A 13,145-nucleotide genomic window follows, 5' to 3' on the forward strand; every position below is an offset into this window, starting at 1 on the left:
TAAAAGTCGTATAAGTATGATAGTTTTCCTACACACACATTTGCTATTTCGAGTCGAGTTTATCTCGCCTATCTATTTCTCGAAATATGTGTTGGTAAGCTTTCACTTTAACCATTTTCATCTTTATCCGTGACGAAAGTCATGATGACGTTTCAATCTCTTGAAAATTGCTTTGATGACGATAGTTGTGAATAACGACTATTATAACATTATAGAAGAATGTTCCAATTATTGAAATGTAGAGTTGAGATTATGTAACCATCTATGGACATAAGAATATATAGTGTGTTCGCATATTAGTGTATAAATCCATGTATCGGAAACCAAGTGTGTGCATATGTGTGCATACGGAATTGGTAAATGAGACAGGTTGGGTACGCGTACTGGCGGAACTTTCCTCCCAGAAAATTCTGCTGAGTTTGTAGTTTGCAAACTAGTAAACCAGTCACCTTAGGTACGCGTACTAGCGTAAATTTTCTACCCGAAAAATTATGCTGAGTTTGTAAACCAAAACCAACTCAATCCGGTTGCTAAGGTACACATACCCGTACGCGTACCCAAGCTGGTTATTTTCTCAAATCGGTAGTTCATGAACTTAAATAATAAATTATAAGGAATGCAATCTTTTCAAACTGTGGTTATATTGTTCATGAATTGATTCAAATGAATCAAACCGATTTTGTTTGAATTGTGTCTATGTATAAATACTTAAGCAGTTGAACAACTCTTTAACTAGTTCTTTTGAAGTCATTTGAACTAGTTGTGAAGAAGATGAATACAGTTAATATGGAAGTGCTCTTATGGATAACCATTGGTTAACTATTTGTGAACCAACTAAGTGTACACGTTTAGGTACAGTTACTCAAACCTAAATGAAATACATTTCATTTGTGTATGACAAGCTAAGTTTCGATCTAACGGTTGAAAGATATTAGCTTGTATCTAATCAAGTTTTCATCTAACGGTAAATATTGAATGCTTTGTTACTAATCTAACATTGATTGCAAACCCTGATTTGAAAACTATATAAAGGAGAACTCTAGCAACTGGAAAAACTAATCCCCACACCTCCCCTGTGATGCTAGTTGGTTTAGCTAGAGTCGAATCTCCTTTAACCTTAGGTTTCTTCTCGAGACCCTGTAGGTTAACGACTTAAAGACTTCATTGGGATTGTGAAGCCAGATGAAACTACTTCTCTTGTAGTTGAGCGATCTAATCTTGCCATTTTATATCGTAGGAGTTCAATTGAAAGATTGGCTTGACATTATATCTCCGATAGGGCAAGATAAAAAGAAATCACAAACATCTTCGTCTCATCGTTTGTGATTCCGCAATATCTAGTTTCGCTACCATACGATTTAGATTATTGTGAGGTGATTGATAATTCTAGGACGTTCTTCGGGAATATAAGTCCGGGTTATCGATTAGTTCCTGTTCACCTTGATTTTATCAAAAGACGGAACAAAACTCGTAGGTTTATCTGTGGGAGACAGATTTATCTACTACCGTAAACTTTTCTGTGTGATACAGATTTGTTTATTCAAGTCTTCGACTTTGGGTCGTAGCAACTCTTGGTTGTGGATGAGATCAGCTAAGGAAATCAAGTGCGTAGCATCCTGCTGGGATTAGAGACATAAGGAGCGCAACTGTACCTTGGATCAGTGTGATATTGATTGGGGTTCAACCACAGTCCAAACCGAAGTTAGTTTGTAGTAGGGTAGTGTCTGTAGCGTCTTAATACAGTTTGGTGTTCAATCTGGACTAGTTCCCGGGGTTTTTCTGCATTTGCGGTGTCCTCGTTAACAAAACTTCTGGTGTCTGTGTTATTTCTATTCCGCATTATATTTTGTTATATAATTGAAATATCACAGGTTGTTCCTTGTATCGATCAATTGTGAAATCTAACCTTTGGTTGTTGATTGGAAATTGATTGATCCTTGGATAATGGTCTTTGGTATCGTCCAAGTGTATATCTCTTGTATTTGATAAAGACTCGCAGATTTCTATTTGTTTGAGTATAGATCAAATCAAGAGATTGAGATATCAACTCTTTGATATACTTTTTATTAAGATTGAGTCTGACTGTCTAGTTGATCCTCTTATAAGTATATTAGAGTTAGTCCATACAGATTGCTAATCGAAATATTGGGTGAGGTTGTTAGACCCCCGCATTTTCAACTGCAAAGTTTCATCTATCAGTAGTACAAAGTATACAATGTTAGAGCATAGCTCGGTTGAGTTTAATTGAAAGTTCTCAAGTAAGAGAAAATGCATAGCAACGAAGAAGAAAGGTGTTGGTTGGACGGGTTGTATATTGTGTTATTTGATCGAAGTGAGATGAGGTTAATTTGTGTTAGATGGTTGAGTTGTTGCTTCCAGTGAAGCAAGTTGTCTAGCTGGTCAGGGGACGGCGAATTGGTTAGTGGTCGGATTCTGGAAAGAGAAGTTGGGCGCTTTGGTCTAATATGGGAAACTAGTTGTGGGATTGGGCCTTTGGATTGTTCGGTCCTAATTGAAGAATTCACCTATAAATATCAAGAGAGACAGACAGACAAGGAGGTCGGCTATAGAGGCCGCAACAGGAAAACAAGGGTTTTGAGTATTTGTCATTTCAATTCCATTTGATTAGATTGTTGTTTTAATTTAAATTTGTTTATGGATTTTGAGAAATCCATGGCTAGCTAGATTCATGTTAAGGCGAAAGGATGAACTTGTAGGCTAATACATTTGGGTTCTTCAAAACGGGTTTTTATCAATTGAGTTTAATATCCATGTTTGTGTGTCTCTTTCAATGATTTCCTTTTTATATAATTTTTCATGTTTTATGCCATGTATAGTTCATTGTTAGGTTATTAGAAGAACTCATTGAACCTTGATAATAATTCCTTTATGAACATTCTCTAACTTTGTATGCCATGTATACCTAGTGTTTAGAAGTTCTACTTTAAGTTGAGAACAAACATATCTTTGTGATGATTTACATCTACAAATCTTAAAAGCTATATCTTCCGTGTAATAGTAGCTTTGCATTGCCACTTTGCATGAATTTACTTTGCATTGCCACTTTTCATGAGTAAATTCAGTACCTTTGAGATAGAGTACAAGTAGAATCTATCCTACAACGGATTCCATAGCCTTAGCACCTCCATATACTTGAGTACAACCTTGTTTACCGTGTTCAATTCAATTTATTAGGTTGTTTCCATAGTATCAAATTATGAAATTTTCCACTTGAATTGATTTTGATTAGAAAGTTGTTGGTAATAATTAAAAGTAATATTTCACACTCCTTGAGGGAACGAATTATATTTGCAATTGTCTACAATTTGGACGTCGTACATTTGTGGTAAAACAAAGTCGGTTTTCCCGACACATTAGGGACGATTCGTAGGAGGTAAGCTGAGAATTGTGTGAGATCAATGCTAATTAATAGATTGTGAACGTGTTGAGTTCTCTTGTTGTAGAGTTATGCATGTTTTATAATGATAGACTGTCATAAATTGGATTACGATGAGTTATGATCACATTGATCAAGTTCTATTCAGTTAATTCGAAGCAAGGTAAGTTAAGTTATCAAATTATAGGTTGATGATCCTATTTATATTGCAAAAGTAGTTAACACATTGATCTCTAGTAAGTGTGACAGTTGAAGAGGCGTGGAAGAATGGGGAAGTGGGAAATCGTGGTTGAACCAGTTCCATATTGCGTGGGAGACTTAGTTGATTTTCCATATGCTACATCACTTACTCCTTCAACTTCTAGCACGACTTACTCACATTTCCTATCGTGGATGTACTGTTATATTGCATGTGTTGTAGGGCGCCAGACCAAAACCCTATTGAATATTCCCCCAATGTGACATGATTGATGTCTCATGCAAAGTCTGCAAAGAATACGTGTATTTAATTGGTCAATTATTAACCTTGCTAGACTGTGAGTCTTAGCCTTGATGAGTTCAACATGATTGTCGAGTGTAATATGCTTTGTGACTCATCATCATGATAGATTGAGCAATAAGTTGTCTGCTGGGACAACAATAATGCATGAATTGTGACTTATTATTACGCCAGAAACAATGATACTCGAATATTTTGGATTGATGAACGTCATTCCGATGATATTGCTGGATCGATCATGAACCATGTATTCTGATAAGTCAAGTATTTGACAGAAAATAATATATTGATGAGTTATTATAGAACAACGATCCTCGATCCACCATGTCATGAGTCGTCGAATAACAAAGTAGAGATTATAATAATAGTAAATATTGGATGATCAACCAAGTGGATGGTCGTCTAATGAAAAGTTGGGGAATCGCACAAGTGGAATGTCCGTCAATAAAATATTTCTTAATCGAGCCATAATATGTTCGAGTAAAATCTAACATTAAATATTAATTAAAATATTGATAGCCGGATAAATATGAAAATTATTAATCCTCATAATTGATTAGAATTATCATCAAGTTTGAAACCCTAATTTAAGGAAGCTCTGAATCCAGGAGATGGAAGGCTGTCAAATATTGGTAGAGATACGACCAACCAATGGTATGAGGACCGTTCATTGGTGTTGGAGGGACCGGTTGGGCGGTATTGGGAGGATTGTCCAAGTGGTGGAAAGAGGATTCACCAAAAATATAGAGGATTAACCAAGTGAAGGATTATCCAAAATATATAAGGAATGTGGGACCGTCCGGACATGGTGGCCAAGTTGTCCGGCCAATCCCGATCACAATGATTCATGGGCCACCATGTCGGCGTCCGTCCATTCTTGAGAATTTTGGTATTTTTTGTTGGACATTTGAGCATTATTTTGCATTTTTCATAAGAGTTTGATCTTGACTGAAACTCTTAAGTTTGTTTGAATGAGCAATTAGGATTTTTTCTTAAACGTCCAATATTTAGAACACTAAAATAATGATATTTTAATATTTATTGGTGAAAAAGACCTAATGTTCGTGGGAAAATTTGATTTCTAGGACATATGGAGAACCGAGGGTTTGCTCGAATGAGGGAATAATGAATTAAGGAAACTATATATGGAATGATAATAATATTAATAATTAATAATAAAATATATAAAATATAAAAATGAAATGAGAAGGCGGGGGACGGCATGGTTGGCTGGAAGGTGGGTCCGGTCCCACACGTGTCTTTCCCTTTTATTTTTTATTTTTATTTTCCGTATTTTGCTTATCTCTTCATATCCTCATTCGTCCATATTTTGGGTGCTTGTTTAAGAAGTATTACTAAGTACACACGTACCATTTTCTCGGGGATTACTCGGTGGTGGTCCATATGCCCGAAAGATGCATATTTATTGCTAATTCGTGGAATTCAGCTGAGGAAAGCCGTGAATTGAAGTAATAGAATATTGTGGTGAAATAGTATATTTTCTAGGAATTCAATCGATGAATATTTCACTAGAATTAATTAATTGACAACTCTATAATAGTAGCCGATTTGTCTATAGCGTTATATTTATTCGAGAATCGAGGTATGAGATGGTAGAAGCGGCATACCCGTTCTGAACATTTATTTTGGACAGTCAGGGAACATTGTTAAATCCTGAAGACGTTATCGCTTTATACTAGTGGTCAATCCATCTAGGAGTCGTCCAATCATCTTGATTCCATATAGAAGTGGATATTGAGATTGCACAACATATAATGAAATTGCTCAATATAAATACGCGGAATATTGAAATCTCAATTGAGAGACTTCAATAATTACGTATTCATGCATGCTCTGAATAGGCTATACATTCAGTCAGAGATCATCATGACATGAGCTTTCATGTCTAAATCATAAAATATGAATTTGATATATTCATCTAAATCTAGGTCAGAAATACACAAAACCATGATTTTACAATTTATCCTTCGTCGAAAATCCACCATCAACAACAGTGATGAAGTGATATTTTGTGATCAAAAAATAAATAGAATTGCGGTGATGTTCAATTCAACAACACGATAAAATGTCAATATTCGTAAAACATAGAGAGGCCAGCACAACAAAATTTTCTAAAATGCAACACTACTGCATTAATATAACACAACATATTGGATTCCACTCTACTACCCACCCTGCCTCAATGCACCCTGGAGACTAACTCCACCACATGAAAGGGCTAAAAAAACTTTTAATACTTCGACCATCGACTCTCACATTATTATAGGTAATTGGGATCTATATTTTGTGTTTCCATTTCCACAGGTACATCTTCGATATCCCGAACAACCACCCTCAAGGCTAAAACTCGGAGAAATCAGAAGCTCTAATCCTGCCGCAATGCAATAAATAAATTAAATTGGCATGAGTAACTCGATCTTTGAAAGTGATAACAGTGCAGTCACTAAAACTGCATGTCCTCTTTTTTGTGCTTCTTAAAAGACCATAGTGTCGTAGATTTCTAGGCTATAAATTACTCTAAGTAGTATAAGTGAGCCGTATCAACAACATTGAGAAATAAGCAATATAATTATCATTTCACATCATTGAAAACATGAGTCCTAGCAAAAAAATGAAGCAGTCCCTTACTATTTTGAAATCCAAAGTGGTCACATAATTATACTATTACTTTCCAGTTTTTAACATAATATGTTTCATGACGTGCATCACTCTTTGGATGATAGAAAAACAAAGATTTGAATGAAAGAAGAAAATAATATAGCATTCACCAGATTTGTGGACGATATCAGTATTTGTAATTTGTAAGTGATATCTGGAAAATCCAATTGTAGATCTAACAGCTGAATTTAAGAATTAGACCATCCAGCGGTGAATGTCGCTTATATATGGGAAAGTTTTAATTCTGTTGTTTGCATTAGAAGGGATATAAAGATGTACTTGATTAAATGCAAACATTATGTTTTCTATTTTGGTAAATAACTGTCGATTTTATTCTTCTTGGCAGATTACAACCAAACCATTATGTTTCTAACAATATTACAAAATTACCTTTCTAAAAACCTTTATTTTCTAACAATATTACGAAATTACCTATTTATAAACCCTTATTTTCTAACAATATTACGAAAATACCTATTTATAAACCCTAATTTGCCGACGTGCAATGCACGCACACCCCACTTGTACTATTAAGAGTGTTATTGTTAGGTAGTTAGCACTCCTACACTAGTAACTAATCTAATATTGTGTAATATCAAATAACGTGTTAAGAATTTGACTTTGAAATCATAGGGAACAAACTTTCTCAATTGGTTGTTTGGTTTCCAAACTACTAATAAAACTGGTATACATAAATCCAAAAGCCAAATAGCCACAATCTTAGAAAAATTGTTAAATACATATCATATACACCAAGGATACTTAAGTACTTCATAAAAAATCATTTCTGACTTTATTTAGTTATTTATGGAAACCGCATTTCAATTCATTCAAACCAAAATAGCGTTTCAGATTGGTTTATGGGAAAGGGAAGAGATGTGTAAATCAAATCGCGTTTCAGATTGGTTTATGGGAATGGAAATACCTGGTTTGAGTTTACACCTCATCTGATTAAAATATTATCAATTTTTGGAGGACCGCCATAAAAACCGCACACACACAAATTGGAGGCTCGTTGTTGGAGATTTATATGGGTGGGGGTTTGGGTCCCATCTATGTCTTTTTTAGATAACAAGAAGCATTTTATTATATATTGGCAGGCTCAATATGCCTTCCTAAGAAAGTTTGTAAACAACTTAACACATTGTCAGAAACATCAATAGAAACTTTCTCTCTTCTCACTTGCTTAGCAATGACATCTGCCAAATTATTGTTGTCTCTCTTAACATGAATAAACTGATAACTAATAAAGGAGTTCATAAGAAGCTTGGTATCTTTGAAAATCTTCTTATTTTCCCACCTAACAAAGGAGTTGTTCAACAATAGAGTTAATTACATTTTCTGCATCTGCTATCACATTAATTTTGTTTATCCCTGAGGCTTTAATCCAGCTGAGTGCTTCCAATATAGCCATACACTCTCCAGCTTCTGAGTCTGTTACTCTATATGCATAGGAGCCTTTGAATCCTTTGTAATCACCTGCATAAGAGAAAAGCACCAACCCAGTGCCACAATTGTTAGTATATTGATCAAATGAAGCATCAACATATGCTGTGCATGTTGTATTATCAGGCTGCATATGATCTACAGATGAAGTGACACCTAATTGATCATTCCTACTTATGGCTTGAGTGCAGTTCATGCTAATGAAACTAGCTAATTGATAATTAATTCTAGAAGCAGTATTAGCAGGGTTTAAAGTTTTATTTTGAAAGATACAGTCACATCTTTCTTTCCAGATTATCCAGCAAGCTACCATAAGTGTTTTCCTCCACCTCTCCAATTCTTCTAAACTTGAATTATTGACTTGTGTGAACCAGGAGATAATCCATTCTCTGACATTGTTGCAGTTTTCTATGACTTGAGCAATGTTGATGTTAAGAGAATTCCAAACAACTTTGGCATGAGAACAAGACATAAGAAGATGAAATAATGACTCATTCTGATGATTGCAGATCTTGCAATAGTTTTCAATGCTGTTTTTTTATGGTTTTTCTAGGGGATCATTTATCTTTCTCGTCAAAATATACGAAAGCATGAGCAGATGAAAAATAACATGATGGGTGTATTAGTCAAATCATGACGATCGGGTTGATAAGAAATGCATTAATTGATTCTTATTGCTCACCAAGCAAACTAACAAATGACGGAATTTTTTTTTGCTCTAGCGCTTAGCAGAATCTTAGCCACAAGATTTTGTTAGATATGACGTCATCTAACTAGGACATGACGCTATCTAACTGTGGTTATCTCACCAGATTGATAATGAAAAAAGTACTTCTGATCTTTTTTTCAATCGAAAAAAAAAGAAACTCTCCTGATCTGGAAAAGATAGATGGGTAGGTTGTATCATTTTCTCATAATTAACGACTTTCTATAACATTCGTTTGTCGTTAAACGAAAGCACCCACCATTCTAATTCCTTCATCTGCTTCTCAATTTCATCCGTGTGAATTATTTTGATCGTTTACATATGGCTGCCTACTTATGAAATATGGTTTCCGTTATTTTCTGTTTTAATAGGAGAAACGATTTATCATTAAGGCTTATAATCAGCAACATGTATCTGATTGATTGATCTTCTGAAGACAATATAGAATTCAATGGTTTTCAATTTTTGTCATCGTTATCCATCACTTATCAATACCTCCCATTTCTAGGAGATCATCATCAATTTTATAGGGATTCATGGTTATCATCATCACCATTAACACCATCATCACTATCATCATCACCATGACACCGATTATCATATGGGTTCGACAATTTAAAAAATTAATTTACAGTAGTGTTCTTCAATCTTTACAAGTTGTAATATTCTTATTGCTGATTTCATATGATAGTAAAAAAATTCTGGTAAACTAAAAATCAAAATATTTAAGTTCAAGGGAAATATAGATTTATTGAGTCGTCTTCGGAAGAAGAAGGAAAAAAGTATTCGTTAACACTGGATAACTCCAACATTCCGTGATAACTTGGGTTATAACTCATAGTTAGATGAGTCATATCTCACTGGATGGGATGGTTATAAGTGTGCTAGTTCAAAAATGCTCTAGCACTGCTAGAGCAAAAGAATCTCCACAAATGACGTGTGTTAATTGATTGTAAAAGTGAGTTATTCTTTGGCATCCCAATCTTACCAATAAAAAAAAGGGAATTAAGTATTTTTCCCTCTCTTCACTTCTCTCTTACTCTAATGGCTTTGGTCTTGAAAGCAATTTGAAAATTCTTTAACTCATTTTATTGCAATGACCCTAAAAAATAAGGAGGGTCATATGAATAAAGGTGTCTAATGATGTCATTAGATAAAATATTGTAAACGCTGGATTATCCTTATGTGTAAAAATATAATAGAGCTGGAATAAACTCTATTCTTTAAGGGTATAATTGTCAAACCAACTTAAATATACTGTAATAATTTGACAAATTTTATAAATTTAGAAAGTTTTTTTAGAGACCTACGCAACAATCGTAAATACAAATATCCCATATTCGTTTTTCTAGAATTTCTTATTCCTTAAATGATTTTAAAAAATTTCTACTTTTTCTATACTCTGTAGATAGTATCCACATAATTTTTCAAAGTACAACTATTATTCACAGTATTTTTGTAGCGGGCAGATGTTATCCACTTGTTTTTCTTGTGTGCAACTATTATCCATAGTGTTAGTTAAACTTCCATAATTGTTTATATTATAGTCTCTAGATCATTAAAGGAGTTAAAAAAGTTCTTTTTTTTTTAATAAACGAAGGCCTTCAAAAAGGCTAATGGTCCTCCTCAACTGTTGGTAAAAGCCAGACAGGAGGGGTAGACCAGTACATGGTAGAATTATTATTTTTAGCCCATTGAGCAAGCTCATGGACTACAGAATTACAATAACGAGGTTGAAAAGTAAAGATACATGCAACTAACTTAGAAGAGAAAAACTGAATGTCTTTAAAGATAGCATCAGTACACGAGTTCCCCTCGAAATTTCTAGCTGAAAATTGGTCGATAAGGGACTTTGCATCACTTTCTATGATGATGTGAGTTAGACGTTCCTCCAAAGCTTTCTTCAGAACCGCCCAGATGGCTCTTGCTTCAGCTTCTTCAGCGGAAAGAACTTCAAACACTAAGGATGCACAAAAGGTTGCTTTTCTTGTGAAATCTCGCATCACATACCCTGCACCATTTACTCCAGAGATAATATCAAAGGCACCATCAGTATTGAATTTAATCCAACCAATAGAGGTAGGCATCCATTTATCACAAATACTGACAGAGATAGAAGTAGAAACAGGCAGACTAGTCTTCCTAGTGAGGAGCATAAATCTGGCTCTAGCAAGGACAAAAGTATGGTTTTCCCTAGTGTTCTAAAAGATGAAATTGTTTCTAGTAGTCCAAAGAGACCATAAAATGGCCACAAAAAGACATTGATCATCCTCAAGGAGTTTAGATTGAGGTTCAATTAACCAGAGAAGAAGCCAATAAATAAAAAACTTATTTTGGAAAAACTGAGTGTTTATGTTGAAATCAGAAATGAACCAGACTCTGCTAGCAAAGGGACAAGTGACCAAAGCATGCATAATAATTTCCTGAGGATCAGAACACCTAGGACAATTCACACTATGCATAGGCATTCTAGTGTGAAAGTTAGTTCTGGAGGGCAAAGCATTCCTAGTGTAGATGGGGAAAAACGATTTGCTGGTTTTTAAGGGATTGAGGAGACGACCGTACGGAGGAGACTCCTCGAACCGAGCGAAATGTTAAACCTCACACAGATGCATCGCTGCAAAGGGGGTGCTTTAGATTCGAGAGATCCATCTGTAGTACTCTGGCCTAAATCAAGACAATGACCGTTCCAGAGTAAATTCGGTCACAAGAGAGGATGGGTTGATATGTAGGAGGGAAGCTGAGAAATGTGTGGAATCAATGGTAATCAAAGATTGTGAGTGTGTGAATTCCGAATACGATTAGCTCTGAATGATTGAAACTGCTCAATTGAGAGTAGTTGCTCAATTGATGAGTTGATGATCTCGTGTTGTCGATGAGACGTGAGATTGATGATACTGATGATGTTGATTCAATCATGATTCAGAGACTTATTTATATTGCTGGAATTGTAGACACCATGATTCCATGAAGTGTGACAGTTGATGGAATCAAGGAGTGGGGAAGTGGAGATCGTGTTTGAAACCAGTTTCTCAACGTGTGGAGACTTGGTCGATTTTCCACCCACTACCTCGTGAATTCCTTCAAATGATTGCACGACTTGCTCACATTCCATCGTGTGTTTGAACACACGTGTCGTAGACCGCCAGACCAAAACCCTAAGTGATATTTCCCCAAGTGACACGATTGACGTCTCGTGGTTTGTTAGTCAATTGATTACTTCGTGGTTTGATGGCAAGATGAGTCGATGTAGTTGTTGAGTGTCGAACATGATGTTCTGAAACTCATGAATTGAACATGTCATGAGACAGAGGTATACTTCTTACGATGAAGTGAGCAAGTATTGCTCATTCGGTGGATCGTTGAATATTGATTGTTGAACCAATATTCCTTGGTTTGAACAAATATTTATCATCTGATCAAGTGTTGCTCATGTGATGAATTGTTGAATATTTGATCGTCTGAGCATGTGTTGCTCGCCTGATGGATTATTGGCAGCGTACCAAAAATATTAATTAGAATACTAGTCGTTGAACCGAGCATAATTAATAAAATTAATGACCATGAGGTCGTCGTAAAATTATTAAGGTTAGAATATGGAATGATGATCCTTGGATTCAGAAACCCTAATTTGATCAATTGATGATCAATTCATGGTTCGTCATAATTTCAACCATGGGATGAAGGAGGGAGCGACTACATGGGACCGTGGATCAATCACGTAGTGTCCATATGCTCACGTGAGCAAATACTAAGAACTCTTGAAGAGTTGACGATATTTTGGTGGAAGAATGATTAAATGCTGGCTTAATCATTTATTCAAAAATGCTCGTCTGAGCCTTAGGTGAGAAAACCTAATTAATTATGACGAGGCGAGGGACCGACCATGGAGTCATGAAACCGGCCCTAGGTTGTCCCGTGACCGCTGATGAGTCCTAAAAAGTGCATATTTCTATATATTTTTCTTGGCATTTAACTCATCTTTTGTGCATTAATTCTACATTTTATCCCATATTCTGTATTTTCATTGTTTTCAAGAATAAATATTTTTCTTACTTAATTTTGCATTTTTAGGTAATAAATAAAGTATGGATGAATTGCGGAGCGGAATAGAGCAGAAAAGTAGTGAAAAGCCGGGAGGAGTTACGCAAGGAAGCCGCGAAGAACGTTGTGCATAAGACCAAGAGGCTATGAATGGGCTTGAAGAAGAAGAATTGTCCTTAAAGAAGATATGGGATTGGCATACCCAAGGCCCAAAGCCCTTTCTCAAACCCATTTCCACTATCCAAGCCCGTCTCGGATTTCAGCCGTCAGATCGAAGCATTTCAGCATCCTACGGTCGCTCCATCATCGCACATCAAACTCCGAAGCTCCCGCTTTACATCGCAACGCCCATCTCCATCTTGGGCCGTCCTTTT

The 13,145-nt window shown here is 35.6% G+C and overlaps 1 protein-coding gene across 1 annotated transcript; it reads right to left on the reverse strand.

Annotated features, from left to right (window-relative positions):
• Positions 1 to 10,340: 10,340 nt before the first annotated feature.
• LOC113324237 lies at positions 10,341 to 10,883 on the reverse strand. The gene has a single exon (XM_026572581.1). It carries the CDS (start codon positions 10,881 to 10,883, stop codon positions 10,341 to 10,343), a length of 543 nt encoding a protein of 180 aa, XP_026428366.1.
• Positions 10,884 to 13,145: the final 2,262 nt, after the last annotated feature.

Source organism: Papaver somniferum, chromosome 1 (genome assembly GCF_003573695.1).
Source record: "Papaver somniferum cultivar HN1 chromosome 1, ASM357369v1, whole genome shotgun sequence".
Taxonomy (NCBI): Eukaryota; Viridiplantae; Streptophyta; class Magnoliopsida; order Ranunculales; family Papaveraceae; genus Papaver; species Papaver somniferum.